The sequence below is a fragment of the Schizophyllum commune genome, assembly GCF_000143185.2.
Source record: "Schizophyllum commune H4-8 unplaced genomic scaffold SCHCOscaffold_14, whole genome shotgun sequence".
NCBI lineage: Eukaryota > Fungi > Basidiomycota > Agaricomycetes > Agaricales > Schizophyllaceae > Schizophyllum > Schizophyllum commune.
In genome coordinates, this window is record NW_026089551.1 from 154332 (window position 1) to 179822 (window position 25491).

At 54.5% G+C, this 25491-nt stretch overlaps 13 protein-coding genes across 13 annotated transcripts; 5 read left to right on the top strand and 8 right to left on the bottom strand.

Moving 5' to 3' along the window:
• The first annotated feature begins 463 nt into the window (after positions 1-463).
• SCHCODRAFT_02717094 (uncharacterized protein) lies at positions 464-1177 on the top strand. Its single transcript, XM_050347064.1, has one exon. It carries the CDS (start codon positions 701-703, stop codon positions 1064-1066), a length of 366 nt encoding a protein of 121 aa, XP_050197363.1. The 5' UTR covers positions 464-700; the 3' UTR covers positions 1067-1177.
• SCHCODRAFT_02672900 (uncharacterized protein) lies at positions 1100-2763 on the top strand (the record flags this gene model as incomplete). The annotated part of the gene is made up of 2 exons (XM_050346658.1): positions 1100-1105; positions 2578-2763. 2 exons carry the CDS (start codon positions 1100-1102, stop codon positions 2761-2763), a joined length of 192 nt encoding a protein of 63 aa, XP_050197364.1.
• SCHCODRAFT_02642589 (uncharacterized protein) lies at positions 2412-3813 on the bottom strand. The gene is made up of 4 exons (XM_050346281.1): positions 3489-3813; positions 3114-3392; positions 2838-2951; positions 2412-2789 (listed from the first exon to the last, which is right to left on the bottom strand). The coding sequence occupies exons 1-4, from the start codon at positions 3738-3740 to the stop codon at positions 2781-2783; spliced, it is 654 nt and encodes a 217-aa protein (XP_050197365.1). The 5' UTR covers positions 3741-3813; the 3' UTR covers positions 2412-2780.
• A 321-nt stretch (positions 3814-4134) lies between these two features.
• Positions 4135-4962, top strand: SCHCODRAFT_02642591 (uncharacterized protein). The gene is made up of 6 exons (XM_050346282.1): positions 4135-4197; positions 4340-4388; positions 4452-4532; positions 4596-4700; positions 4745-4844; positions 4902-4962. Exons 1-4 carry the CDS (start codon positions 4160-4162, stop codon positions 4680-4682), a joined length of 255 nt encoding a protein of 84 aa, XP_050197366.1. The 5' UTR covers positions 4135-4159; the 3' UTR covers positions 4683-4700; positions 4745-4844; positions 4902-4962.
• SCHCODRAFT_070767 (alpha/beta-hydrolase) lies at positions 4556-6599 on the top strand (the record flags this gene model as incomplete). The annotated part of the gene is made up of 8 exons (XM_003027011.1): positions 4556-5006; positions 5063-5161; positions 5209-5244; positions 5293-5341; positions 5396-5473; positions 5523-5731; positions 5786-5924; positions 5990-6599. Exons 1-8 carry the CDS (start codon positions 4889-4891, stop codon positions 6597-6599), a joined length of 1338 nt encoding a protein of 445 aa, XP_003027057.1. The 5' UTR covers positions 4556-4888.
• Positions 6600-7453: 854 nt separating this feature from the next.
• On the bottom strand, positions 7454-8679 carry SCHCODRAFT_01106844 (uncharacterized protein; the record flags this gene model as incomplete). Its single annotated transcript, XM_003027189.2, has 5 exons — positions 7454-7810; positions 7857-8102; positions 8155-8234; positions 8294-8400; positions 8483-8679. The coding sequence occupies 5 exons, from the start codon at positions 8677-8679 to the stop codon at positions 7454-7456; spliced, it is 987 nt and encodes a 328-aa protein (XP_003027235.1).
• A 1163-nt stretch (positions 8680-9842) lies between these two features.
• SCHCODRAFT_02519086 (uncharacterized protein) lies at positions 9843-12632 on the top strand (the record flags this gene model as incomplete). The annotated part of the gene is made up of 2 exons (XM_050343410.1): positions 9843-12303; positions 12352-12632. The coding sequence occupies 2 exons, from the start codon at positions 9843-9845 to the stop codon at positions 12630-12632; spliced, it is 2742 nt and encodes a 913-aa protein (XP_050197367.1).
• A 294-nt stretch (positions 12633-12926) lies between these two features.
• Positions 12927-13166, bottom strand: SCHCODRAFT_02519271 (uncharacterized protein; the record flags this gene model as incomplete). The annotated part of the gene is made up of 1 exon (XM_050343416.1): positions 12927-13166. The coding sequence occupies one exon, from the start codon at positions 13164-13166 to the stop codon at positions 12927-12929; it is 240 nt and encodes a 79-aa protein (XP_050197368.1).
• A 978-nt stretch (positions 13167-14144) lies between these two features.
• On the bottom strand, positions 14145-15284 carry SCHCODRAFT_02475478 (uncharacterized protein; the record flags this gene model as incomplete). Its single annotated transcript, XM_050342737.1, has 1 exon — positions 14145-15284. A coding segment is annotated over one exon (1140 nt), but the record flags the coding sequence as incomplete, so codon positions are not given.
• A 196-nt stretch (positions 15285-15480) lies between these two features.
• On the bottom strand, positions 15481-17666 carry SCHCODRAFT_01175704 (uncharacterized protein; the record flags this gene model as incomplete). The annotated part of the gene is made up of 2 exons (XM_050341178.1): positions 15481-15557; positions 15581-17666. The coding sequence occupies 2 exons, from the start codon at positions 17664-17666 to the stop codon at positions 15481-15483; spliced, it is 2163 nt and encodes a 720-aa protein (XP_050197370.1).
• Positions 17667-17693: 27 nt separating this feature from the next.
• SCHCODRAFT_02463486 (uncharacterized protein) lies at positions 17694-18308 on the bottom strand (the record flags this gene model as incomplete). Its single annotated transcript, XM_050342634.1, has 1 exon — positions 17694-18308. A coding segment is annotated over one exon (615 nt), but the record flags the coding sequence as incomplete, so codon positions are not given.
• Positions 18309-18520: 212 nt separating this feature from the next.
• On the bottom strand, positions 18521-19652 carry SCHCODRAFT_02672906 (uncharacterized protein; the record flags this gene model as incomplete). Its single annotated transcript, XM_050346659.1, has 2 exons — positions 18521-18544; positions 18573-19652. 2 exons carry the CDS (start codon positions 19650-19652, stop codon positions 18521-18523), a joined length of 1104 nt encoding a protein of 367 aa, XP_050197372.1.
• Positions 19653-21222: 1570 nt separating this feature from the next.
• On the bottom strand, positions 21223-25301 carry SCHCODRAFT_02672907 (uncharacterized protein; the record flags this gene model as incomplete). The annotated part of the gene is made up of 12 exons (XM_050346660.1): positions 21223-21623; positions 21675-21764; positions 21817-22205; positions 22254-22364; positions 22424-22519; positions 22570-22644; positions 22694-22888; positions 22943-22999; positions 23265-23352; positions 23553-23679; positions 24153-24232; positions 24254-25301. The coding sequence occupies 12 exons, from the start codon at positions 25299-25301 to the stop codon at positions 21223-21225; spliced, it is 2757 nt and encodes a 918-aa protein (XP_050197373.1).
• Between the last annotated feature and the right edge of the window lie 190 nt (positions 25302-25491).

The window sequence follows — 25491 nt, forward strand, 5'->3', positions numbered from 1 at the left end:
ATCGTCGCAGGTGACCGCGAGATGGAAGATTCGTGACCGCAAGGAATGGGATTCGTGACGCGAAGCGCCTCGGGGGGAGCGTCATATGGCCATTCGGACCTCTCCACCGAGCTTCCACGACCGCAGAGTGCGTGCGGGGGCGTGTTCTCTGAGGTGGGGAGGATAATCTGTCGGCCAGGATAGTGCCAGAAGGAGAATGACGACAACGCCGACTGCCTGAGACCATCGCCTGTTCAGTTCAGAATTGTACCCAGATGATGATTGAGGGTGTTCAAGTCGGGTCGCCCGAGCCGATGGAAGTCGAAGTGCGCATCGAGATTGACGTTGAGGGTCAGATCCCGACGCGGCGTCGCCACACTGTTATGTAATTCATTCCGTGCAAATAACTTACCCCAATCAACGCAGCGCGGCATACAGGACGGAGATCGGGGAAAGAAGTCGCACGTCCTAGACTGAAGACGATGCGCCTGCCGCTGGAGTTGAATGGGCGGTCGGATCGACGTCCCGTGGGCCCAGTCTTCTTGCCTTGCCCCGCTCGTCTATGCACTTAGCCCGCTGCGTAGCCTCACTCGTAGGGTCATCACGCAAGGTTTCGCAGTCGAAAGGCGACGCGGGTGTGGGTCACGTGCGCGGCGGGTGCCAGCTCGCACCTCGCCGCGCATGAGCGCCTCAAGCACCGGCGCGCTCCGAGCTGGGAGAGATGCGGACGAGGCGACAACCCCCGAAGACTAGGAGGCGCAGCCGACGCGGAAAGCCGAAGGTCGGAGATCTTGCTGCTCGGATCGAAAAGGCCAGCGGATCGAGGGACAGTCCCCGAAGAAGTAGGAGCTGCTGCGACGCGCAGACCGAGATCCGCTGGTGTTGCTTGTCGAGTGGACTGGGCCACGTGCATTGCTTCGGCGCTGGTGACTCGACGACAGGCCCGAGGCGCCGAGAAATCGTGCTGCCGACGCGAACCACGCCAGGCTTGGGCACGGAGCGGCCCCCGATGCTCTTGAGGAGCACGCTTGTGCGGGAGGTGCTTCAAAAGTCCTCTTCCTGGTGCCGACACGATTGTTGCTGCTGAACAAGATGTCGAGGAAAGTGTTGTTATTCTGCGATGGAGGTCAGTAGGGAAGGGATAGCCCGTGGCGCGCCATTATCTGGCACTTCCTCCCGCACTCGTTGTGCGCCGAGGTTAGTTAAAAGTCAAAACACACGCAGCTGCGACGAATATGCAGTTTGTCGTCTAGAGCAGCGGCTAGCTGCCATGTGGGTCCGAATCGAATGACGCACGACGAAGAAACACGATGAAATACAAAATGCCAGAGCATTCTTCCATGTTGCTCGTGCAAACATGGGAAACGACGACGCAACGCAACGCAACGCGAGAGATAACGCAGTGCCGAAGCACTCTTCCATGCGGCCGTTGCTCGTGCCAACATGGGAAACGACGACGCAACGCAACGCAATGCGAGAGATAACACAGTGCCGAAGCACTCTTCCATGCGGCCGGAGCGGACATGGGCAACGCAGGGTGACGCGAAAGTAAAAGTGGTCATGAACGGACGACACGGACGCATGGGAGGGGATGGACGCGCGCTTGCTCTTCTAGAGGACACAGCGTGCGCCGAGTGGTAGGGACGCCGCTCCTTTGAGGTCGTACGGGTCGTACAGTGACGCGCATGACGGGGGCAAGAGGCGCTCTTGCGCTCTGACTGTGGAGGGCTTCGCACCATCGATGCGCATCAGCTCTGGTTAGGTATGCGAAGCGGCCACACACCGCGCGTCCGTTGCTCCGCTAGGACGCTCATTCGGGGCCGACGCGATCCGTAAGTCTCCCGATCCTCTAGGAGGCCGTCTTGAACCGTGGTGACGGTGCATACCGCGGATTGTTCCCGAGTAACGAAAAGAAAAGACGACATCGTCGCTGGCGTAAACGCGACGCGACGCGACGCTGCCAGCGACGATGGTGGGCAGAGGCAAGAGGCGGCGGCTCGGCCCGGGCACTCCTGCACGTGCATAGACCTATTCTGCGGCACCGCTCGTTCCTCGTTATGCCGCAGATTGTCAAGATTACGGACTCCTGAGGGTATGGTATATGCGATGATGCGACCTCAGGTGAGCGTAGATGTCTGCCTGGTTGCTGTCCGGTTCTCATCAGATTCTTTTCATGGTCTTGTGCTCGCATAATTCCAATTGGCTTGAACATGGAGGTGCAAGCCAAGTGACGAGCAACGAGCCGAATCTCGAAAGGAACGCGACACGCGTGGCGCACGCGCTATTGACAAACATTGACACTTGTTTACTTCCAAGGATCAGCCACCCGCGCGTCCGCATTCCGTATTACGGAAGTTCGTCCGCTACGCTTCCCCAGTTCCACCTAGCGTGCCTACCGCGAGTCAGGGATTGCAGTCAGACGTCCAAAGCCTAACAGGTTCAAAGAAACAAATCATTCAGGCGAATATGTACGGTTACAGGGAACATTCGGACGCAGAATAGTATTGAGACAAATATTCGAGCGCACGTATATCGAAAGCCAAAGCGGCCGTCGCACCAGAGCAGGGTGTGAGGTCCGCAAACTTCAGCCATATGAAGCCCGCAAAGGAGCCATATGAAGCCCGCAAAGGGGAGAAAGCAGTAGTCGCGTACAGACAAAGAATAAATCAGACAGACATGGAGAAGCACAATCGGAGCACTGACAGAGACTCAAAGGAGACGGTCAAAACACGACAGCGAGCAAAGTCCTTCACGGCCGCTGAAAGAGGTAGTGGCCGTGGATGAACTGTCGATGAGCGACATTAGGACGCCTGTTGATAGAGGTAAGAATGACGTCGATGGACAGAGCTTAGTCTCACCTCAGCAGCAGGGGCATCCGTAGTTTGAGCCGCATCGGCCTGAACCTCATCCTCATTCTCCTCGAGAATTGTCTCGTCAATCTTCGGGGCCTCCTGGCCTTCGATGGCTCCAACCTATGTGAGCATTAGCACGTTGCGCAGAACGGAGGGCTATGACGCAAATGGAAAGGGGGGGGGGGGGAAATCGACGTGCTTGAAGGTGTTGCAACGCATTCGATAGGTATGGGTGGCAGCGGGTGGCATGGAAAAGAGGAAGTGATAGGAGAATGTACGCACCTTGCTCTCGGGCTTCTTGGAGCCAGCGCGCGAGGCAGGCTTCTTCGATCCGGCACGCGACGGGGGCTTTGCAGACGCAGCGCGCGAGGCGGGCTTCGCAGATGCCTTGGACGCAGGCTTCTCCGCCGCCTTGGACGCGGGCTTCGCAGACGCGCGCGACGCAGGCTTGGCCGACGCCTTGCTCGCCGGCTTGGTAGCCTTACTCGCCGGCTTCGCGGCCTTGCTCGCAGGTTTCTCAGCAGCCTTGCTGGCCGGCTTCGCCTTGCTCGCGGGCTTGCTCTGCAGGAGGAGGAAGGGGGCACACAGAGAGGGGCAGGGGGGAACGCACAAACCAGTCAGCGGGGGGCGATCGAACGGGGGGCATCGCGCACGCACCTTCTTCGCGGCAGGCTCGTCGGCGGCGTCGCCGTTGGTCTCAGGCTCCTTGCGCTTGCGCCCGCGGCCCGACTTGGGCTTCTCCGCGTCGTCCCCCTCGGCGCCGTCCGCCTTCTTCGCGCGCGGCTTAGCGGCCTTCTTCGCGGGAGCGGGGGCGGGGGCAGGGGGCTTGGGCTGCTCCTTGATGCGCGACGAGCGGCGGGGTTCGGGGGCTTCGCCCTCGGTCGTCGCGGCTGCTTTGCGGGGCGGCATTTTGGGGGGATAAGAGTTTAGGGGTGAGGGGGAGGGGCGGGGCGTCTCAGAGGGAGGAGATGAAGGTTCTGGCTAAGAACGCGTTGGTGCCAAACAGACATCAACAACTTGTTTGGATCGCGTCCACGTGACTGCATTCGGTGACGTCAATCAACGGCCGGTGATTGGCCGGCACCGGATCCCATCCCGGCCGAGCATCGCGGGAGAAGTTCAACTTTCTTTTGAGCGTTGACCGTGAAAGTCAACAAAGAGTTCTGTGTCATCCAAGGGATATTCAGCGGAAGGAAGTAAGAAGCTTCCTTGAGGGATTCCGTCGAGCAAGAGCAGCCTTATCCGCCCTACGTAGTCCATGGGTGGACCTGGAATGGATCAACAGTGGACCAACATCCTTCACTGTTGTGCTAGTGCTCGGTATAGCTATGAAGCCTGAAGCATTGCGTGCAGTAAGATCTGTGACCTGTGTATAGCATTTTAGAGGCTCCGTCGACCGGTAGATACCCAACAAGCCCACCAAAATTGTGTGAGTTACTGTGGTATTGGAGTGGTAACGCAGTGTGGAAAATACAGCGCTATACTTCTAGATAGACGTGCATACACACCTCTTCTACACAAGAGCCCTTCAACACCTGGGACATTCCTGGGATGGTTCTGGGGGCGTCTTGTTAGTCCATGTGTAATCAACTCATCGGCGGCGACGCGGCATTTGCCGACCTTTGCTTCCCTATTTTCTCGACGATACGAATCTCTTTTCTTGGCGCACGACTGATCTTCCAGGCTGTAGAGTATCATACCCTTGGGAAGAACATTATAAGTGACGTCTAGTCTCGGAGAGTCGGCCCAATTCGACAACCAGACCTCTTTTCGTCTGCCGCTCGTCTGCAGCCCCACCCGCCGACAGTATCTCAGTGTCTGTTGCATCCCTCCTCCACCGCCGCATCTTGAAGGCACATATCGAACTGTCTTCATCACGTCAATGGTGATCACGAAGGCGCGAACAGTCTCACCGGTAGGGTCGCCGTGGCATCCCGCCGACTTTTGTCCACCTGATAAGGCTTCCCATTATCTCCGCTGTAACTGACTCCCTCCCCCTCTTTTTCTGTCTTTCTTCCCATCATCATTGTTCATTCCAGAACACAGAATCCACCCAAATGGCCGACGTACATCTCCCCGCAGAGCTCGCACAGACCGGAGCGCGTATCAAGGTTCAGACCAGATACGGCCAAGTGACTGGCGGGCGAGCTTTGAACGGCGCTGCCGCTTTCCTCGGTGAGTTCGTATGGCCTGTCCAGGACAGGAGGCATCCCGCTAACATGTCTACGCAGAGATCCCGTACGGTCTTCCTCCTAACCGGTGGGAGGACCCGCAGCCGTTGTCTTCGTCCTTTAGGTACGAAGACAAGGAGTATGTATATGAGAAAACATGTATGAGATTTGCACGTCCCTTTGAAAGGATGCTAAAGCACCTGTAGACGCCACTCAGCCGAAGAACGACGGACAAGCTGCGGGTATGCTCGACATCTTTCTGATTTTCTGATTGTCTGACAGAGGCGCAGCGATCCCCTACAAGGATAAAGTCGGACTCGGCGAACCGTCAGAAAATGCGTAAGACACAATGCCTCAATCTTTTAACTTCGCGTCGTCTAATCACAGTGGCAGCCTGTTTCTCAACATTGTATCCCCGCCTGCCTTTCCTGAGAAGAAAGGCTTCCCCGTTCGCGTATATATACACGGAGGGTATGTTGCGTCACCTTCTACCACTAATACTCGTACTCAAGCTTCACAGATTCCTCCAGTTCGGCTCCCCCCACAGCCTGATGTCCCAGCCCCAGTACGTTGCGGCGGAACGCGCAGAGGTCTGGGTCAACATCGGGTATCGTCTGTCTGCCTTCGGCTTCCTCGCCTCCGACGAGCCCGATTTACACGGGAATTACGGGTTTATGGACCAGTACATTGCGCTCGAGTGGATTAGGGATAATATTGAGGCGTTTGGAGGTAAGCTTGCACCGTCATCCCGGTATCGTAGCTGATGGTCATTTTCCCTCGCAGGCGACCCGAGCGATATCCGTATTACTGGCCTCTCGGCAGGCGCGCACTCAGTACACCAGATTTTGCACCACGTCTCGCACCTGCCGGACGGCGTTATGGCGCCCTTCCAGTCCGCCGTGCTGCAGTCGAATGCGATTATGTGAGTTTTTCTGTCCAGCTAACGGTTCATCTTCGAATCAGGTCCACTAAACCTACGCCTCGCAGGACGGTCCCCAAGACGCCCGCCGACCTCCGCACGCAGTATGCCGCCCTCTGCACTGCGCTGGACCTCGACCCCGCCTCGCCGGACACGCTCGCCACCCTCCGCGACCCCGCTCGTGTCCCTGCGAGCAGCATCACCCACGCCATCGAGACCGACGCCGTAGGCACCGAGTACGGCACCTACCGCGGCGCGCTCTCCGCCCCGTGGCTCCCTACACAAGCTGGCAAGGACCCGATGACCTGGCAGCGCACCGGCGCCCTCGCCCACGCCCTGCGCGCCAAAGGCGTCAAGTCCATCCTCCTCGGCGACGTCCCCGACGAGTGGTACCTCTACAGCATCGCGCACCCCATCCACCGCGCCGCAGACATACCCGTCAACCTCCGGCGGTACTATCCGGGGGACTTGGTCGACAAGATGCTCGGGTTGTGGGATACGCTGCCGGAGGACGCAGCCAAGGAGGTCGCGGCGCGCAGGTTCGGGGAGGTGCTGAGCGCGGGGCAGGTGCATGTGCCGGTAAGGATGCTGCATCGGGATCTAGTGAACGCGGGGTTCCCGGTGGTGCGCTATGCGGTGAGGTGGGCGCCGGAGGGAGTAAAGCCTTTTGGTGAGTAAATGTTTTTAGTCTTCCAATTCTTTTCGATGCGTGAGAATGCTGAACATGTCAAACTACAGGCCTCGTCACGCACGGCAGTGACCGGTGCCTCTGGGCATTCCGCGAGCCAAGACTGGAAGACGAGGACAAGGCAGTCGCCCGTCGTTGGCTTGATAGTGTGGACCACGCCCTGCAGGAGATCGAGGCCGCTGGAAAGCCATTGCGAGGCGTGAAAGAGGTGCTCACACTGAAGGAGGACCGCTCAATTGACTGGGCCGACGACCAGCGGTGGGAAGATGATATGAAGATGGCGGCTTTGCTTCCTGGAGAGGAGGCGCTAGCGGCTTCAAGGTCCTCATGCGTGGTAAATTGACAGCAGGCTGATCGCGGATATATATGCAAGGGTGGCACAGAATAGAGTCGAAATAAATGTAGATATGAGCGGAAAATTATATTCAAAGCTTCACCGTGTAAGCTTTCTCTTTTCCTCTCTCAATTTCCTTGCCAATGAAGTAGGGCAGTGAATACTGCGGGAACGCGACATGATACATACTCAGTCTTATCGGCATCGGGGTCGCTTCTTACACTCAGTCAGCGTCCTTTCCAGAGCTTAGAAAACATCACAGACTCAGTGAGTCGTCCTTGGAGAGGATGAATCAGCCTCGGCAACCAGGACGGAGGATGGTTGAACTAGGTCTAGAGAGGGCCAGCGCTTCGCGTGGCGTGCGGTGGGGTAGTCTAGTTGGGGGGAGTTCTTTTCGGTATGTGGTCCTCACCGGCAAGACCGATGATGATATCATCACCGTTGATGCTCACGGGAAGGGCGTTTGAAGTACGGTATGTATTGCAGCAAGTTGAAATCGTCGCTAACTGTCTAATCGTCATCCATCCTCTGATCCAGCTCCTCCTGCATGACCGTCATCCCGCCGGCCTTGTCGTTGACGTAGTCGACGACCCTGTTTAGAAACGGACGCAAACCAGACAGTGCTGTCGCCGCCTGAGAACCGGTCAGCGGAACGACTGCAGTTGCGGGGGTATCGCAGTCTATGACTGGGCAGGCGTGGTCCCAGACGTGGTTATCGCAGGATGCGGATGGCAGGTTCAGGTGGCAGTTTGCGCACACCTTCTCGCCGCATCCGCGGGTGCAGAGCGTGTGACCGCAGTCCATGAACCGGACAGTTGCGGCGTTCTCGCATTGCGCGCACTTCAGTACGTGCTCACGGTCCTCCTTCTGCTCAGGTCATCAGCAGAGATAATGATCGCCGCATGGACCGTACCCAGTTGACAGCGATGCTGTCTAGAAGAGCGTAGACCTGCAGAATATGCGATTCCCGGTCGTCGACCTTCTTCTCCATTTCGCGAAGGTCGCCCATCAAGCGATATTCCCTCTCGTTGGCGACATCTTCGTCCTTCCTCGCCCTCGCAAGCGTCTCCTTCAGGTCTTTCAGCTCGGACTGCGCCTGTGCGAGGGCCGCGTTGGCTGCGTTTTTGTCCTCGAGTGCCTTCACGACTATGTCGTATGCCTGCGGGGCGTAAGCCGTGGTCCTCGGACGTCATCAAAGTACGCTCGCTTACTGAGGTAACGTTGGACGACGCAGGCGTTGTGGCCATATCGACGTTGTAGGTGTTGCGATGGACAGCGGGGTGTCGTAGTGCTATGCGAAGACGTGTGTAGGCACTGGACATTTATATTGAAGGACCTCCGTGCATGTACCATTGCGCCCTTTGTGCGTGGGAGTAGCACCGAAGATTCCGGACGTCAATGGACTTCTGTTGTCCAAGAATATGAAGCCTTCCACGATAAACTCTGATAGACTCGCACTGTGCTTCACACGAATTCGTGGTGCGTCCGCCTAGATTGCCCGGGGGAGAGAATGCGGAAATGCGAGCGGCGGCGGCTTACCGTGGATAGGTGTTTGCTGACGAGCCGCAGGTTCGCGCGAGCGGGAACAGCGTGCTGAGCGTAGACAGAGTGTGTTCACCGCCTGACCAATCGACTGACTTCGGAGGCGGGGTCATAAGGGGGGACTTGGCTTTAATGAGGTATGTATCGGAGTCCTTTGCATTGGCACTGTCGTAGGAAATTGTATTGCGGGACATGCGAGAAGCACCGTGGCAGGTATGATCGATCCATATGTGGTAACACTTGATCATCGATCGGTGCGTGCGTTATGCCATATAAGGATAACGCGTGTTGTGATCGGCGACGTGGGGGACGGTGCAGTTTGAGCTCGACAAGCTGGCTACATGTAATGGCAAGCAGGTCGGTGTGTCTTTTAGGGTCATCATGCTGGCAGCGAGCGAGTCAGGGGAGTGGTCTTTGAAGCGGATGTGTGGACGCGTTGGACCCCACGTCATGTATTTGCATGTATTGGGCTGTGACGTGGGACGCGTGTGAAGTGCTGACGCGTCCTTCTTGTCCTTCTCTGCGACTGTTGTTCGTGTGTCCTCCATACGCGATCGTTGAGCTCGCATGACCTTTGCTGCTATCCTCACACACGTCGTCGCCGAAGGCAGATTGGCGCACGCGTAGGCCACGGGAGGGGAGGGATGCTGTCGTGCTATAGCATGCGCACTGGGATGTCCTGAGCTAAGGTGCGGTGAACTGCTCCGAATGATGCATATGTACTCATAGCGCTCTTCGTTGTTCCGCGATCGCGGAGGCGCTCTTCGTTCGCACGTCTTGTATCGATGTGTGGGCGAGGGGCGTTCTCCACACCTCATCGCGTGGACCTCTAGCTCATCCGTTTCGAGGCGCTTCTCGTTCGCACGTCTTGTATCGATGTGTGGGCGAGGGGCGTTCTCCACACATCTTCGCGTCTCGTGCATACCACAGCGGGACCTCTAGCTCATCCCTTTCGAGGTGCTTGTCGTTCGCATGTCTTGTATCGATGTGTGGGCGAGGGGCGTTCTCTACACCTCATCGCTAGTGTTCGCTGCGTACGCAACGGGGACCATCACACGTTAGTTTACACTTGCAGTTATTGTCGACCATGTCGCGAGGTTCGAGCGCGCTGCGGAGAGCGATGGCGGACAGTTTTACAACGTTTTGTACATTATTTTTAATGAAATGAAAGTCATTCCTTCTCGTAACAATCGCGCGCGCAGGCGGACATTGAGCGTGGGACAGCAGAGATGCATCATTTTCTGGTCAGGGACAGCCGTCTTTACCGTCCTCCACGTTGAAGGACTCGCGGGTAAGGTTGAGGGAACATGTCGGTTATTGTGTATCAGCTAACAAGGATGTCTACACAGCGATCACAATGAATTTCACGAGGAAGCAAACATATGAGTGCTACCTTTGGGAAGGCCAGGTCGTATCCAAGCCGCGCAACCTACCAGCACTGTCCCCCACGCATGCGCGAGTGCCGGACGAGGGAACGCTTCCGATCGAACTCACGATCACGCAGAGGCCGTCGCAGGTATACCCCTACATACCAATGTGTCTACGAGACATGGACGACGTGAAGGACCCCATCCTTGGCACGCTATCGCTTCTGCCGACTGCCATTGTTGGCGTTAACGGTAGCATGCAGCTCGCGAACGACATTATCGTGCAGTGGATTGACTTGGAGTTCCGGCTGATAGCCATTCGCGATGCTCTCCTCAAGCACAGCGCGGATGGGACTAGGCCTCTGCAGTACAGGTCCTGCCGTCTTCCGACATCGTGCGGGTACCGCTGCAAGTTCCGCACGCGCAACGCTGTGTGGAAGGTTGCTGCGCATACCAGGGACGCTTTCGCCATTCTCATCGGCGAGTGTTATTACTTGGCTATCATGAATCCGTGCGTGTTGGACAACAGCGGCTACATTCACGAGGGCACTTTTCGCGAAATGCTCATAAACAGCGATATCGATATTCATCCCGCCTGGGTCTCCCACTTCGTCAGCGTCGTTCTTCGCAAACCTGTCGCAGGTGTATTAGCTTCGATGTTGGACTTCGAGCACTGCTTCTGGCTCGCGAGGCTTATCCACGTCGCTCCTGTTTACATCTGGTGGGGCACCCTGGAGACGACTATGAAGGTGGTTGACGGTGATCGCCGTCTACCTGCTGTCCTACGGAAGTTCGTGCCGTCTGCAGAAGACGTCAAGCGCCTATCTGATGGGTCTGCACACGAGGTGCAAAAGGACGCCGGCCCACCCACTTCGCAGGGTCACTTCGAGACATACGACGCTTTCATCCGTCGTAGAAGGGAATGGTACGAGCGTACTGCTCGCTTCGTTCTTCCCAGTCGCGGACATGTCGGCATCATCCAGGCGTTCGAATGGATCCAGGATAGCACTGGCGCAATGAGGAGGGAGCCCGTGCCTGCGCATCTCTTCCACGCTGCGATGAATTGGTACGAAGACACGGAGAAGATGTTCGACCATACGCGGTCGGAATGGGATCTCTGCTGGCACCAGTACCAGACAAAGGTGGAGATGTTTTCTACGACGATAGGCGTGGTTCATCACGAGAGCGAGGGGGGGGGAGAGGACCTGCGGTTGCCTGATAGGATGCTTCCGGACATGGAGTCACTTGGTTTGACGGAGGAGCACCAGCGCAGCCGTTTGTGCTGGACGGCGAACGCGTTAGTGCGTATCTCAGTCGATATCGAGGTCGCCCTTGCGATGCGGTACGGGTATAGGACATTCATGGACGTCAACGGTCCGCAAGTGACGCAGCCGAAAGAGAAGACGATACCGTGGCTTGTTGGAGAAGGCATGCGAGCGTCGGTACCTCTCAATCCGACGGTTAATATGCCAGACGACATCAACCACCTCCGTTTATTCGCGCAGACACTGTCGCGTGCCGCGAAGGGGGAAGAGCCACCTGAGTATGCTTCACTCGTTGTGGATTTGTTCTGTGATCAATCGTGGCGAGCGTGGGCGGACGATGCATCCGCTCCGTTTTCCGTCTGCACTGTTCACGATCAAGGGAACTTCCAGGCATATGCATTCTCGTTCGCGCAGGAGCTGTCGCCGCCATACACTGTGGCGACGTATGATCCTGCTGTTGCTCTAATGCTTCAACGCATGGCTGCAGACATTCATTCGCAGGAGCAGCTGGCGGCGAGGGCTCTTGATCTCGGTTGCTCAATTCTTCTTCTGCGTCGTATCTCCGAGGACAAGGAGAGCGGAAGTGATGAGGAGGAAGATGGTGTCGAGGACGCGGATGCGGAGGACACGTCGGAGGATGATGAAGATTACGATGGTGATCCATGGACGACAAAAGATACTTTGCTCAGCACGCATGTGTCAAACGAAACGGAGAACTCGTCGACGTCGCATAGCGCTCGTGGTCTTGACACTCCACCTCATCTCGACGCATCGTCCCGGCGACCACAAGAGCCAGTCACAAGGCCAACGAAGCCAAGTGGTCACAAAGCCAGGAATGTGAAGAAAGGTGCCATTCGTCCTCTCAGAGTGGGACCCGCACCTGGCTTGGGGTGGCGAGAATATGGCTATAGGTTTGACCACGTTGACGTTGGGGATTATCTGAGGTGCCGGCGTGAGTATTTCACCGTCGAGCGCGCGTCCGCCATGTGGAGACGCGGAGGAATATTAGGCAGACTCGCGCAGGACCTGTATTCGAGGAGGGACATGTTGTCAGCGGTCGGCCAGTCGGTGTCGTCGAAGCGTCCTTTGTCCATCTTCGTCTTCCAGGATGGGAGCAAGATGGGGGACGAGATGTTGACGGAGAAGGCGGAAAATGTGATGATAGGAGCATTCTTTGCGGCGAACAGTATGTGGCATATCTCGGAGTGTATTTAAATCACTGATGTACGGGTAGGCCCTGTCGACCGCTTCAACACGCGAAAGGTGTCGTTCTGGCCCACGGAAGCGGTGTTCGGAAGGAAAGGACCGAAATGTGGTGTTTGGACACGCGATGCAGAGGAGTGGTATACGCAACGCAGGGAGATGCTGCACGGCGCAGGCGAGCAGGGGTTCAACGCGAGTGAATGGCCCGACAAGCTTCACTTCGCGTCAAGCGCGAACAAACTGCACCAGGGCGCCTGCGCTTTGGCCGCGGACTTCATCATGAACCATCCGGACATATATCGCCCGCTGTGAACTTCAAGTTTAGGCAACAATAGTGTATATTGCTACGGAAGCGCCGTCCATGTGCGTTCAATCACTTATGTCGCTGGCATAGGACTCGTATCGTATCTTGCCGTCGTTTTTCATGCCGTCGTACTTATACTCTTGCATGCTTTATTCGATGACGCGCATTGTAAAATGAGACGTCCCGAAGTATATGACACATTTGAGCAGCTCATCGATGTGTGTTCGCCTCGAATTGTATCGACAGCGACGTGCTGTCGAGGACCTGGAAGGCAATGAAAGGAGGTGCGTTCCGTACGAACTCTAGGCACTCGAGGTATATATTGCCACAGCAGCGTCCCTGCCGTCCATGTGCATCCAGTCCTTTACGTCGCTGACATAACTCTCGTACTTGATCTTGCCCGTTTGCACCATACCGTCGTACTTATAGACACGTACACCTTGTTCGATGAGACGCATTGTAAAGTGGGATAATCCAAAGTATATGATACCTTTGAGCTCGTATTGCGCCGCGCTTCTTTGTGTCGTCGCCTGGAAATGCATTGAGATTGAAGAACCTCCGTGAATCTGGAAAGCAAGGAAGGGGCTGACTGTTCGTACTGTCGTGCTTTGTGTTTTCATGTTGCCGCACGCTTTGCATGGAGCGTGCATCGTCGCCACCGCGCGTTTGAACCAGCTCGTTAGAGAGTCGCAGCCCTGCGAAGCTGTGCTGACGAGGAGTTCTTTGTATTTCACAACAGTCTTGCTTTTGCTGCAGGTGCAGTGTATGTAACTCGTCAAAGCGATGTCTTCGGAGCGGGTTATGCATTCGAGAATGCTGAGAACGCTCGCGTAAGCTCCGTGCACAAATTCACGCGGGTTACTGAGTGTGAGATTCGTGCGCAACTTGTCTCTTATGACGTTCACCGACGGTCGCTCGTTCACTATTATCGATACCAGCACACGCAGGATGTCGTTGTTCCACGCGAGTGCGCGCGAAGCGAAGCTTGAGTGTTCTTGGTTCAGCCACACGCAAAATGTCGCGATGCAGTCGTAAGCGCAGCTATTCTCGTGCCAGCTTGCTCCGTATCTTTCATCGTCCTGAGGCACAGGCGCCTCTATCCTAGGCCTTTTCACTGAGCCAAGTCCGTTGCCTGTATTTGCCTGTAGTGCTAGGTTTACTTCCTCTGCTGTAATTGCCGCTGCTTTCCGCACTTTTTTGAATGGCAGAAATTCCGATTGTGTCTCTTTAACAGGCAGTGATTTTCCTTCTTTTGCGTCCACTACCATCCAATCAATGGGAGGGCAATGAGAGTCCAGCCATGACGTGACGTCTACGCATTCGCCCTTGCTGTTGAATATGGCGGGCGCTGTTGTCCATTTCAGAGCATCTGGTAATCGCGAGGGCATATATGTTTCGCCCATGAATGATCTATATTGCGCGATGAGATCCAATCGTCGATGTGCATTGATATCGGCTGGCAGCCGTCCTTCATAGGTCCGCATGGTGATGTCGTCGAGTAATTCAAGTTCTCTATATTCTTGCCTTAAGGCGCCACTGCACTTCTTTTTCAGTTTACGGAGGTCTCCTTTTCTGACAATGAGAGTACCGTCGGACGTTCTACCGCGCGAGAGAGCGACGTAAATGCCGTGATGGTCCTTGCAGTACTCCAGGTCTACAACGTTTGTGTGCCTTGACTTTCCTTGGGAGGCGTAGTCGGTCATCGCAAAGTTTGGTAGAACTTCAACTTGACTGCGAATTATTGTGTAGTTAGAATGACCATTGACTTGATAGGGCAGGTCACATTTTATGGTAGCTGACGTCTTAACAATCGGCACAACATTTTCTGGAAGTCCTGGAAGGTTCACATTCGTCGGAGGATCTATGAGCTTCACGAACAAAGTGTTCAACACGGGTTGGCCTAATGTCCCTGTTGTCTCCGTCCATCCGTATACAGTCCCTTCTTGGCCTTTGGTCATGCAAAGCTCAGTTGCTGAATTGGCTCTGATCATAATGGGCATGCCGACGCATAAAGAGAGACGTCCAGGCATCTTCCTATCGTTCATGGACGGTGCTTGGTTCCAAACAATGTTCTGTAGCAAGGGATTGAGAGGGACTTTCGGTCCACCTTTGCCGCCATTGGATTTCGAGTCGTCAGAGAAGAAATGCTTCAGTCGCTGGTTGCTTTCCGCTGCGAAGCGTTCGACGCCAAGATCGTTTATGCTGTCTTTGCATATATTTCTCGCAGTTATTATGGATACGTTGCGGAACCGGTCGTCCGACAGTCGGTCGTGACAATACCTTGAGCCCAAGAATCTTGTTGCAATCCAATGTATGTCTGCGTCGTCGCACGTCCCGTATCTCATGTTTTCAAGGGCGCGCTGCATGCGTAAATCATCTACAGATGCACCTTGTTGCCGCATGTTCTTTCTAAGCAGAACCACAGTCGTTACCATATGCCAAAGCACCTTCCCCAGTGCCTTTTGTTGACTTTGAGAGTCTGTGCTGTATCGTCCTATTTTACGACTGAACAGAGAAGCATTCTCTCCGCCATGGACAGGTGGTAACTGAGCAAAGTCACCTGCGAAGATCATGTTGACGCCACCGAAGGGCACGTCTGGCCTGTTGCGAGCGGCGCACAGGGTCTTGCTTATCTTGTACATGTCTAAACAGGAAAGCATGGAAACTTCGTCCATGAAAATGTAATCGACTCCAAGCAATCGCTCTTTGACTTCACCGATGTTATTAAAATCGATCTCGCCGTCTTTGCGCTTGAGATCATTGATTCCCAACACGTAATGGTAAGTAGATCCCTGTACAAGGGCGGCTGCAGTACCGGTGGGGGCGAGGACAATCATTCTCGTCCTCTCACCACGGTTAGTGAACATTGACTGCACAGCTTGTAGCACCCGCGACTTGCCGGTTCCACCCATGCCACCTACGTACATCAGAAGCTGTTCAGTGGTGGGATCGCAACCGTGGTTCGATATAATACGAAACGCGCGTTCCTGGTCTTCATTAAGTCCAAACGTTTTGGCAGTGTCGTCTATGATGTCCGGTCTGTCGCGCGCTCGATGGACCTTCAATAGATAAGACTTGTTCACGATGTCGACGTCTACGAGGGCGCGCAGTCTGTTGAGGCGATCGCCCGTACTCTTAGCAATCTCTTTCCATCGACTCAACATTGATTGTCTGACTTCCTTGACGATGTCCCTCCACTGACTTGGAGTACGGTACGTGATATCCACTGTTTGGTCTAGCACATTGATATCTCCGTCACTCTTTGTCCATCCTGTCTTCTCGATGAAGTCTTGTGTTTCCGAATACGTCTTCTTCCGTGCTTCGTAGTGGCGTACTGGAACCGTGTTCTCATCGACGTATTCAGTGTCTGCGAACACGGCGTACACATCATCATCACTGAAAGCCTCCGGATCGAAGTTGTCGTCTCGCATGAATGATGGAAGACCACTGTCCTTCTTTGAATTCTTTGAATTCTTCATATTTTTCCTAAAATCGTCTCGACTATCTATACAGTCCCATCGCAAGTTAAAGAACTTCATCAGCTCCAGCTGTCGTTCGGAGAAACTGTACGCGCTGAAGGCGGCTTCCCAATCCTCTGTATCGTTTTTCAGGTCGAGTCCCGACCGCCAAGGTTTGAACAGAGCGAGCATTGTGAGGAAATAATCGTCACCTGCATTGTCTCTGGGAAGAGGGCGCATCATGTTGGGGACTATTGTAGGACTGTCAGGGCAGAACTGCATACAATACGAACTTGCGAGGGGGTGGCCTTCCCTGAACGCGTACATGGACCCTGGTAGTTTATTGGTAGGCGGCACGCTTCTGCAATTGTCTTCGGGCTGCTCATCTTCTGTTGCTTCTGCTTCCGAATTGTCGCGCATACTGTCGAGCATCTTCATGTCATCTTCCGATGCATGGTCGTTCGATGTGACCGACTCGTCATCACTTTCGCACTCGTTGTCCGTATCGTTTTCCTTACTGTACTGTCCGTGCCGTGTTTGATCTGTTCGTTCGGGTTTGCGCTTGAGACCTGGTATAGGCACTCGCTTGCCTAACCTTGCGAACTCATACAAGGTCATATCCTCTAAAGCGTCTGCACGATAGATGTAGTTCTGGGCGTCATGAACGCCAATGATGTTTTCACCTCTCTTCATAACTCTAACCATTTCTTCCTCGTCTTCTTCGGTGGGCGGATGCCACATCTTTTTGACCTCATTGATGAATCTATGCCAATAGAAGGAGACGAACGTGTGAGATGTGTAGCGATCAGGTAAGCCCATCAGATGGGCCGCCATAAACGGAGCGCCAATTTCAGATTTCGTAGTTAGAATGTTGATTACTCTGGTCATCAGTTTCCTCGCCTTCTCTTCGCGTGATTTGTCTCCGGAAAGCATCTCAGAGCTACGATCGAACGCAGCTTTGATGGATTCGAACATGACATGCGTGGGGGGACCCATCTTCGTAATGTATTCTGTTATGTAGTAAACAATGTGGTTAACGGCCGAGCCGGACATGAGGGGGGTGCAATCATGATTGCATCGACAAGTGTGTGAGATCAGGGGACATACATCGTTCAAGTACGGTTCTTTGTGCTTAAATCTAAGTGCCCCCGTCTCGAGGTCCACACCGGTATCAGCACGGGTCTGTCTAGGCATGCGAGCTTTGCAGGTGCCGTTTTTGTTATTGAGACAGTAACGAACGCTGCACTTATGAAGATTAGTGCGATACAGGATGTCATCGACGTCCGCTTTGAATTGTTCCTCCCACTGCATTGTTGCCTTGCACGCTTCACAGCCAGGTTCTTTGCAATCGCAGTACGAAGAGGAAGGTGGAACGAGGGAAGTAAGGGTGGGATCTTGGTAGCCAGTATCAGCCTTGCGCACATTTTGATGTGCTCTTACGTCGTCAACACTTCCGCCGTAAAACTCACCTTGACTGCAAGATTCGACGTACTCCGCTAGGTTGTCGCGAAAGTCGGTCTCCATTCCTGCGATTTTATCTCGCATCTCGGCAGGGGTCGGTGCTCCCTTGATCCAGATTAGCATATGAAGGTGCAGTGTAAGTCTCCCTTGCTGTTCAACCGTTGCGTAGTACGCGGACGAGTGCCCAAAGACGCCAGGAATCGTGGAATCAGTACCAACAATGTGTTTAAGGAATGTGTTGACAATGAAGTCGAAGAAACGAGCGGCTGCGACGGGATTGTTGACGACGCGTCGGAATCGTTCATCTTTTTCACTTGAAGATGTTGGCGCGTCAAATGGTCTATACGTCTGGTTGGTATCCGCAAAATAGATGCACAGCGGGTGCTTGATATCAGTAGGGGCGATTGTGACATACCACACAGGTGATCCGTTCGCCGCCATCAGAGACCATATCTCGTTTCGCATCCACTTGCGACCAGCAGATGTGCCGTGCACCCTCCCCGCCATGCTGTCAAGGTCCTGAATGACTTTGAAGCAATCCTTCTCCTCTTCTGTCTGCGGAATTACCTTTTCGCCAGACGCCATTCGTTCTGCAATCTCCGCCAACACGCGTTGGTTCAGGCTCAACATCCGTTCTGCGATGTTTTTGAACCGCGACTGTTTTGCGAGGAGGAAGCTCTGCGTTGTTGCCTGCATGATTTGTTGGTGACTATACGCCACCACGAGGAAGGCGGGATCTCGTTGAAAACGCTGATCGTGGTACATGAGTAGGTGGCGCACGTGTGCTTCGTGCGACAGTCGCAAACGCTTTTCGGGGGCTTCTTCCGTGCTGCCTATGCCCGCTCTCCCGTACGGAAACAGCCAAGGAAATAGTTGCGGGTATAGTCGGGGATTGTGGTACAGGGACTCTGGCGTGTCGCCGTGACCAACGCGCAAAATGCCTTTATTGTTTTGAAAGTGCATCAGAGCGATACCCTTCAGCTCTTCTTTGGATTTCGCCTCTAATTCCGCTCCGGTGATGGCGTGCACAACGATGGGAACCTCACCACTCTCTACACCATGATCGTCCTCATTGTTATCGGCACTCCGACTTTCTTGAGCGATGTTGGTACTTAGCGTTCTATATTCGATCGTCACGGGTGGTTCCATTGTGTTGTAGCTCTGCAAGTTTTTCTCAGATATTGGCACATTTGCGTAGTCGGGATGATTTAACGCCAACCATTCAAGTGCTTTTCGTACGACGTCGTGCCTAACGAGAATAGGGTTGAACTTGCCTGTCAAGTAATCGGCTTTCGTGGGCGCGACGGGACCGGTGTACATCACTGCAAGCACTTCGTCCAACTCAGCTCTCGTTGGAGGTAATGCTGCATATACCTTGCGGCTTGACACGGGAAAGGAAACAGCGTGCGCGATAAGTTTTTGGTATGACCCTCCTACTCTGATAAAGCACGCGTTGTGGCGCATTCTTTGAATCAACATTCGCTCAACGTATCGCAGGTTCTGCAGCTCAGGTGGCACGTCTCCTAACCACAGATTATTTGCTAAGGCGTTCCTCGGCATTTTGCCATGAGTTATACTTTTGCGGCATGAAGGGCAAATCTTGTCGCATCCTGATGCCAATACGGGCCCTGTAACAGGTTTCGAGGGATCGTGAAATGACTTGCGTTCTGTACTAGTAACAGAATCGTCTTCTAGGACCGTCAGGAATCCTTTGTAGTTCTTTAGGGGGCGCAGTTCAGACTTTCGCTTCAGTAAGCCGCACACCGCGCAACCGGCTTCTTCTACGCCCCGAAGATCGTCTGCAAAGGCGTTTGCAATGCGATGGAAAGTTTTAAATGAGGGCGCTTTGGGAGGGAATGGTTTCTTGAACTTGCTGCGGTACGACCGGGCATTGAGGGCGTTCTTAGCAGCCACCTTTGCAGGGTCTTTGGAGCGCTTGTCATTGAACGTCTTATGCTTGTTAGTTGGCAGAGCGGGCTCGCGAAACTCGAACACTGTGCAGTTACTTATACAGAGGGGGCACGAATGCTTCTCCAGTCGCCTCCGAAGCGTATCTGAACTGTCGCGCCAGGGATTATCGATGCCATGAATATTCGCAATCTTTCGCATGGAAGCTACACGTAGTTTTCCACACAATCGAAACACAGGAATCTTAGCGCTTACGAGTGAGTCTGTCAGTATTTCATCAGACTTGGACTCCGGAACATGGTCCACGTAAGAGTAGACCCAACGATCTGGGTCGAAGTTAGGTGGTATTTTGTGCAACCATTCGCCGATGTGTTCGATGGTGAGCGTCTTATGAGATGGACCTCCACCATATTGGCGGCCATCGTCACGTACATGTGAAGTATTGGCGACTTGGCGTTCACAGGCAGCATCGTATAGCAATGCATTGTATCCTCTGGTTCCTCTGATTCTGCTCGGTCGATGCCATTTTGCCCTTCGTCCCGGTCGTACGATGAAGCATAGGTGTCGATGGGTAAGGCATCTGATCAGTTGTTTTAAGGCACAAAGTACTATGTAGAGAGCACATCTCGTGGGCCAACGCGATATATGCCAGAATAGAGGCTGAATTTCGAGAACAAATATCCACGAGTTGTTCAATCGTGACAGCCGCTGTCGCATGGCACACCAGTCAAGTCGTCGCATAAAAGTTCTCGTCACTTGCAAGCGTAAGTACATCAAGATGTATCTTTGCTCCTTCCGCAGATGAAGAAGTCCGTCACGCAGTGTAGCCAAGGACGATGTGATACACGTCAGGAGGAAAGCGACGTCTACTCGAAGCCAACCAGTTATCAGAGTAAGCTGCAAGTTGAAGGGTGACCCTTGTCGCCAGCGTATTGGAGCATCCGAATATGTCGGCACTGCACACGAATGATGTCCTCGTGTTGTGAAAGAGACGGATGCGGACGGTACATGGGCACAGATTTGAGACAGCGAAGTATTGTTAAGATGAACGATTAGAACATGCATGACGGCGAATCGAGAATCCCATGAACGCGGGGGCAGATAAGAGGATAACGAATGAGAACTGCAATTGGATCCCAATGCGTTCAAAGCCACACCTTCGACGGTACTTATCTCGATGGTAGCGTTTCGCTCTGCAAGGGCTCCCATGTAATGATACTTATGGCACGAACGAACTCCCGTGCAACCGGACGGGAGCCAAGGACGAACCCCCGTGCAACCGGACGGGGGCCAGGAATGAGCCCCCGCGCAACCGGGCGGGGGCCAGCGAGGATCCCCCGCGCAACCGGGCGGGGGCCAAGAATGAACCCCCGCGCAACCGGGCGGGGGTAGGTAAGTTAGAGCTGTGTGACCGTGTGAACGTGGAGTACAATGAACACGAACGATGGAGTCGTCCGCTACAACGCTGCCATATGACCAGGACTGGGCGAAGTTCACGTCGCTTGAGTGTTGAAGGGATAACCGTGAAAGGAGGAACACGTAGAATAGCACGTAGTGGATGAAGATCATGGTGGTTGTAAGGAAGGTGCAATTTGTCTCCCATCGATCGCGATGGAGGGTGACTCCTCGGTACCGAGTCTATGGTCGGTTCCGCATTCGCAGTGAGTCACTCGCGCGTACGGCGTGAGGTTGAACTCTTTTATTTATTTATGGTACATTTACGCGCTCGTTGAGGAGCTTCGACGGTCACGGGTCGTAACAAGTAATGAACCTAAGCAACATACTTAGTCTTCTTGGACGGGCTCTCTCCCTCAGCGTCGTCTGACGCGGCACGCTTGCTGATATCATCCTGCCCGCTACCCTTCAACGATACCTTCCCGCTTCTAGCTGGCTTCGTGGGCGTCGCCGGCATCTCCATCTTCGGTGCGACGGGCAGGGCGGACACTGCGCGAGCACGAAGGACGTAGATCGGGTCGGATAACACAATGACTGCGTTGAGGTTGAAAGAGAGGTTGGGCTCCTTCTGACCGGCGACCCACGACGAGACTGTGTACACGGCAGTGACCAGCTGGTTCTCCACGAGATCGCAGTCATACGTCTTCATGGCCTTGATGTTGGCGAAGGTAAGGGACGTGGACCAAGGAGACGAGTCGCGTCCGTCGAGAACCGGGACTGCAGGAGACAGTCAGTGAACGGTAGAACGCGTCCTGACCATACACGTACTGGCGTCGGTGAACTCAGGGACACCAAACCTCTTGTTAGTCGTCCCTGACTGCTTGCGGATGACGTTTGGACCTGAGCTTGACCTTGCAGCTGCAGAAAGTTGTAAGTGTTGACGGTGAAAGATCGAGAAGACGATTCGAACCAGTGCTGGACGGTTTCGTCGTGATGAGGATGGTGCCATGCTCCGCACAGGGGAAACCGAACGATTCATCAGAGGGCATCTTGGCGGCGAGGTTGAAGAAAGCAAACGCGCGGTTGATCTCGGATTCGAACGGAGCTATGGCCACTCCACGACGCGCCTTCTTCGCGTTCGTATACGGCAGCTCTCCATCGAGAGACAGGAACTCCCTGCGTAGAATGCCAGTCGTGACGCAAAAGACGGGCCTGGTGGTGTCGCGCTGGCTCATGAGGGTGTCCTTGGTGTCCTGATAATTGTCCGGATGGCGTCCGAATATAAACTGATGAGGGTCGACTCGGGAAGGGTTCACGATGTCGTAGCCTTCAGCGAACCCGAGGGCGACGCAGACACGCCTGGTTGCCCTTAGCGTTGGCCAGAGGAAGGAGAACGAGTAGACGCACTTCATATCGTCAACGGCGGGAGCCATGGACTCTAGGGTAGTATCGATCTTCGGATACTCTCTGTAGGCTTCAGGTTCAAATTTGCCGACGTGCGTTATAGAGTAGTCCTCTCTGCCCACGTATCGTGAATGAGTACAAGGTTCAGAGCACGACGGTGACTATGGACGTACGTAATTTTATACCAGTTGTCGTAGCAGCCGTGGGCGTAGGCCCAATCGGAAACGTGCGCCCATCCGTAGACGGTATCGCCCCTAAACGCTTTATACCTGTGCGCAAACATAAGCATCCGCAACTAAGCGTGAGGAGCATAACGCACCGCTCGGATTCTTTATCGACATGCACGCTGTTCATAAAAGAGCGCGCCGCGGCATCATCGAAGACGGTGGCGGCGCTGCACGGCATGTAAGAGGGAAGGTCGGACGACGGTGAGAGACGCGTACATCGAATTCCCCGTATGCTGGACGTGCGAACTCGCATCGGTATCATCAATTGCGGTCGACGCATCGATGTCCTCGCCCGATCGCTCCACGTTCGTACCCTGCCCTGTACCGTCGGCGGATGCAGGGTGGTCAACTGGCGAGCCGTCGACCAGTTTAGAATTGTCGTCCAGGCTGCCCTGCATATGAAGGATCGCGCTGCGATCGAGAGCGTCAGCAAGTCTTTCGAAGGTGAACGTTCGTTGCACGTACGTCCCCTCAGTGACCTCTTGAATGGGATTGGATGCTGCCATAGTCGAACCAATCTCTCTGATGTATATATCAGTCAAAGACTGCGATGCAAGAAGAGGGCAAACGGACTCGGGGATACTGTGAAGTTCGAGAACAGGAGGGGTGTGACTGGGGTGGGCTGTAGAAGAAGGTGCGATCGGAGTGTCTAGCAAGCGCTCAGACTCGTCACTGTGACAAGTTGAGGAAGGTATCCGTCAAAGACGAGGAAGAGGTGCGTACGACGCGCGTTTTTTAGCGGAGGGCGTGGGCTTTCTCGACGTGCGTCGAGTGGACATGAAAGTACAGAGAAGGATCTGTCGTATAGAAGTTGTCGTTGACCCCGAGATCTACATTACCGATCGCCGGATCCGAAGCAATGGATGGGAATTGGACTGGGCGTCAATTGCAGATCGTGGAAAAGCTCCCATTGCAAACCGCCACGTATACCAATCCAGTCTCTTCCGCGTCCAAGACAAAACCCCCCAAATGTCAGACACCAGTTCCACAGTAGACAATTAGAGACTATACCCGCGATCATGTCCGATTCTGTTGACGTTGCTTTGCCGCCAACGATAATCACATGCAAACTCACCTGGGCCTCGCTCTTTCGCCCCTTCCTCAAAGACGTGGGACTGCAACGCAACCAGCGTAACGGACAGCTTCCTGAACCGGAGCGTCGTCGATTCCGTGCGGCTCCCACATTGGTGCCACAATCTCTCCTTCACCCGGTCGTTTCATCCGCAACTTCATGTTGCATCTACCGAACTCTATGCCGCGTTCAACACGAATATAACCCGGAATCTGTTCAGACGAGACTGTCCACGGCGAAATCGAAAGCCAAGACGTAGCGAAGTACAGACATATACATGCAAATATGTACACACATGTGCCCACACATGTACGCGTCATTTATGTATGTCTGTCAAGAAAACATGCTGCCAGTCTGCAGCCCAAGAATGAAAGCAACTCAGTCAGATGAAGAAAAACTGTACAAGTAAGAGGAGTATATGGTCGCATGTATAGATTTGAGAAGCGCTGCGAGGTGAACGGGACGGTATGCGTACGGAGGGACATCGGGCGCAACCTATCACGGGCTAACACCGCTAATTCACGAAGAGTGCCACCGCTGCACTTATCAACACAGTGATGGATGAAGACAGGTAGAGAGTACTCACCCTTATATCTCGCTCACAGATACCGTGACGGCGTGAGCGACCACACTCCCGGCCGCGCGTGGCCACCGTCTGGAGGCTACGAATCTGCGAAACGCATCTGCCATGTCCACCGACATACCGCTCGGGGACGGCCTGTAGTAAAAGACCGACAGCGCGGGCATAATGACAGGGGAACCCCAGCGGAAAGTCAATGAATCGAACAGGAACGGACAACCGAAGGACTGCGTGTACATGCTAAAGTCGTCGATGTCGAGTACTTTGAGCCACTGGAGTCTGCTCAAGCATTGCAGTAGTGCATCTGAGGTAGATGGCAGACCAGAGTCGACGCGAGCGATCCTGAGCTCCTCCAGCCTGGGCGGAGCTCCCGGGCGATTCAACATGGCCTGTAAGTCGACGATGGCGAACCGATAGTCATCCATGTCGTTGAGAGTCAGTTGTTGAAGACGTGGCGCATAGACAACTGCTAACACAAAGCTCGTGTGGTTGTCGAGCCTCAAGGTACGCAGTGCCGGCATGCTAATGACGCTCACGTTCTCGACCGTGACGTCCTCGTCGACGGGGTCAACTAGCGCGTCTACGCGAAGATGCTCGACTGACGAGCATTGCTTGATGAGAGAGGCGAGAAAGCGAATGGTCCCGTCGCGTAGACCGCACAGCGTTAAGGACGACAAGCGAGGCCAGGCGGGCACGTCTAACGTGAATGATCCAGACATCCGTGACGTATCGCATATCAAGGTCAAAGTGTTGAGGACGTCGGCTCGCCCGAGCCAACGTAGCGCTCCCCTCGCTGCGTCGCCTTCTAGGTATAGTATCGCGCTCGTAAGCTGCGGGAGATGATGCGAGTAGGTGATGGTGGTAAAGTATGTCCAAGACGCACGGAGGACAACAGTGCGCCACCTCTCACCAGACCCGAGCAGATGGCGAAAAGCAGACTCCGCGATGTCGTCTGCGCCTAACCCAGAGTGCTCAACCGCTATTGGGTCTGACCGCGAGAGGCGCACATCGAGGTCTACATGAGATTGGCACCGTACCCAGGAAGCCGTGAAGACCGCTGTCCACAGACGTGGAGTCCCGTCAACGACGTCTACCCAGAACGCGGACACACTCCGGAGGTTCGCCACCGCAACGCCGCTCTCGAGCCCAGACCTGCAGGTGTATACGACCATCGAGGTCAGTACCTATCATTATAACTACATTGCCCAGGTTTTCAGGGCTCTGTGTTGCTAACTCCAGCAGACTGCTGCTGGGCTGAAGGGGCTGCAAATTGTAGCTACGTCGTATAACTACGTTTTCCAGGTGTCTCTGGGCTGTCCAGCCCCCTGCCGCTCGTCGCCGGCTATTGCCGAGATGCGCCCG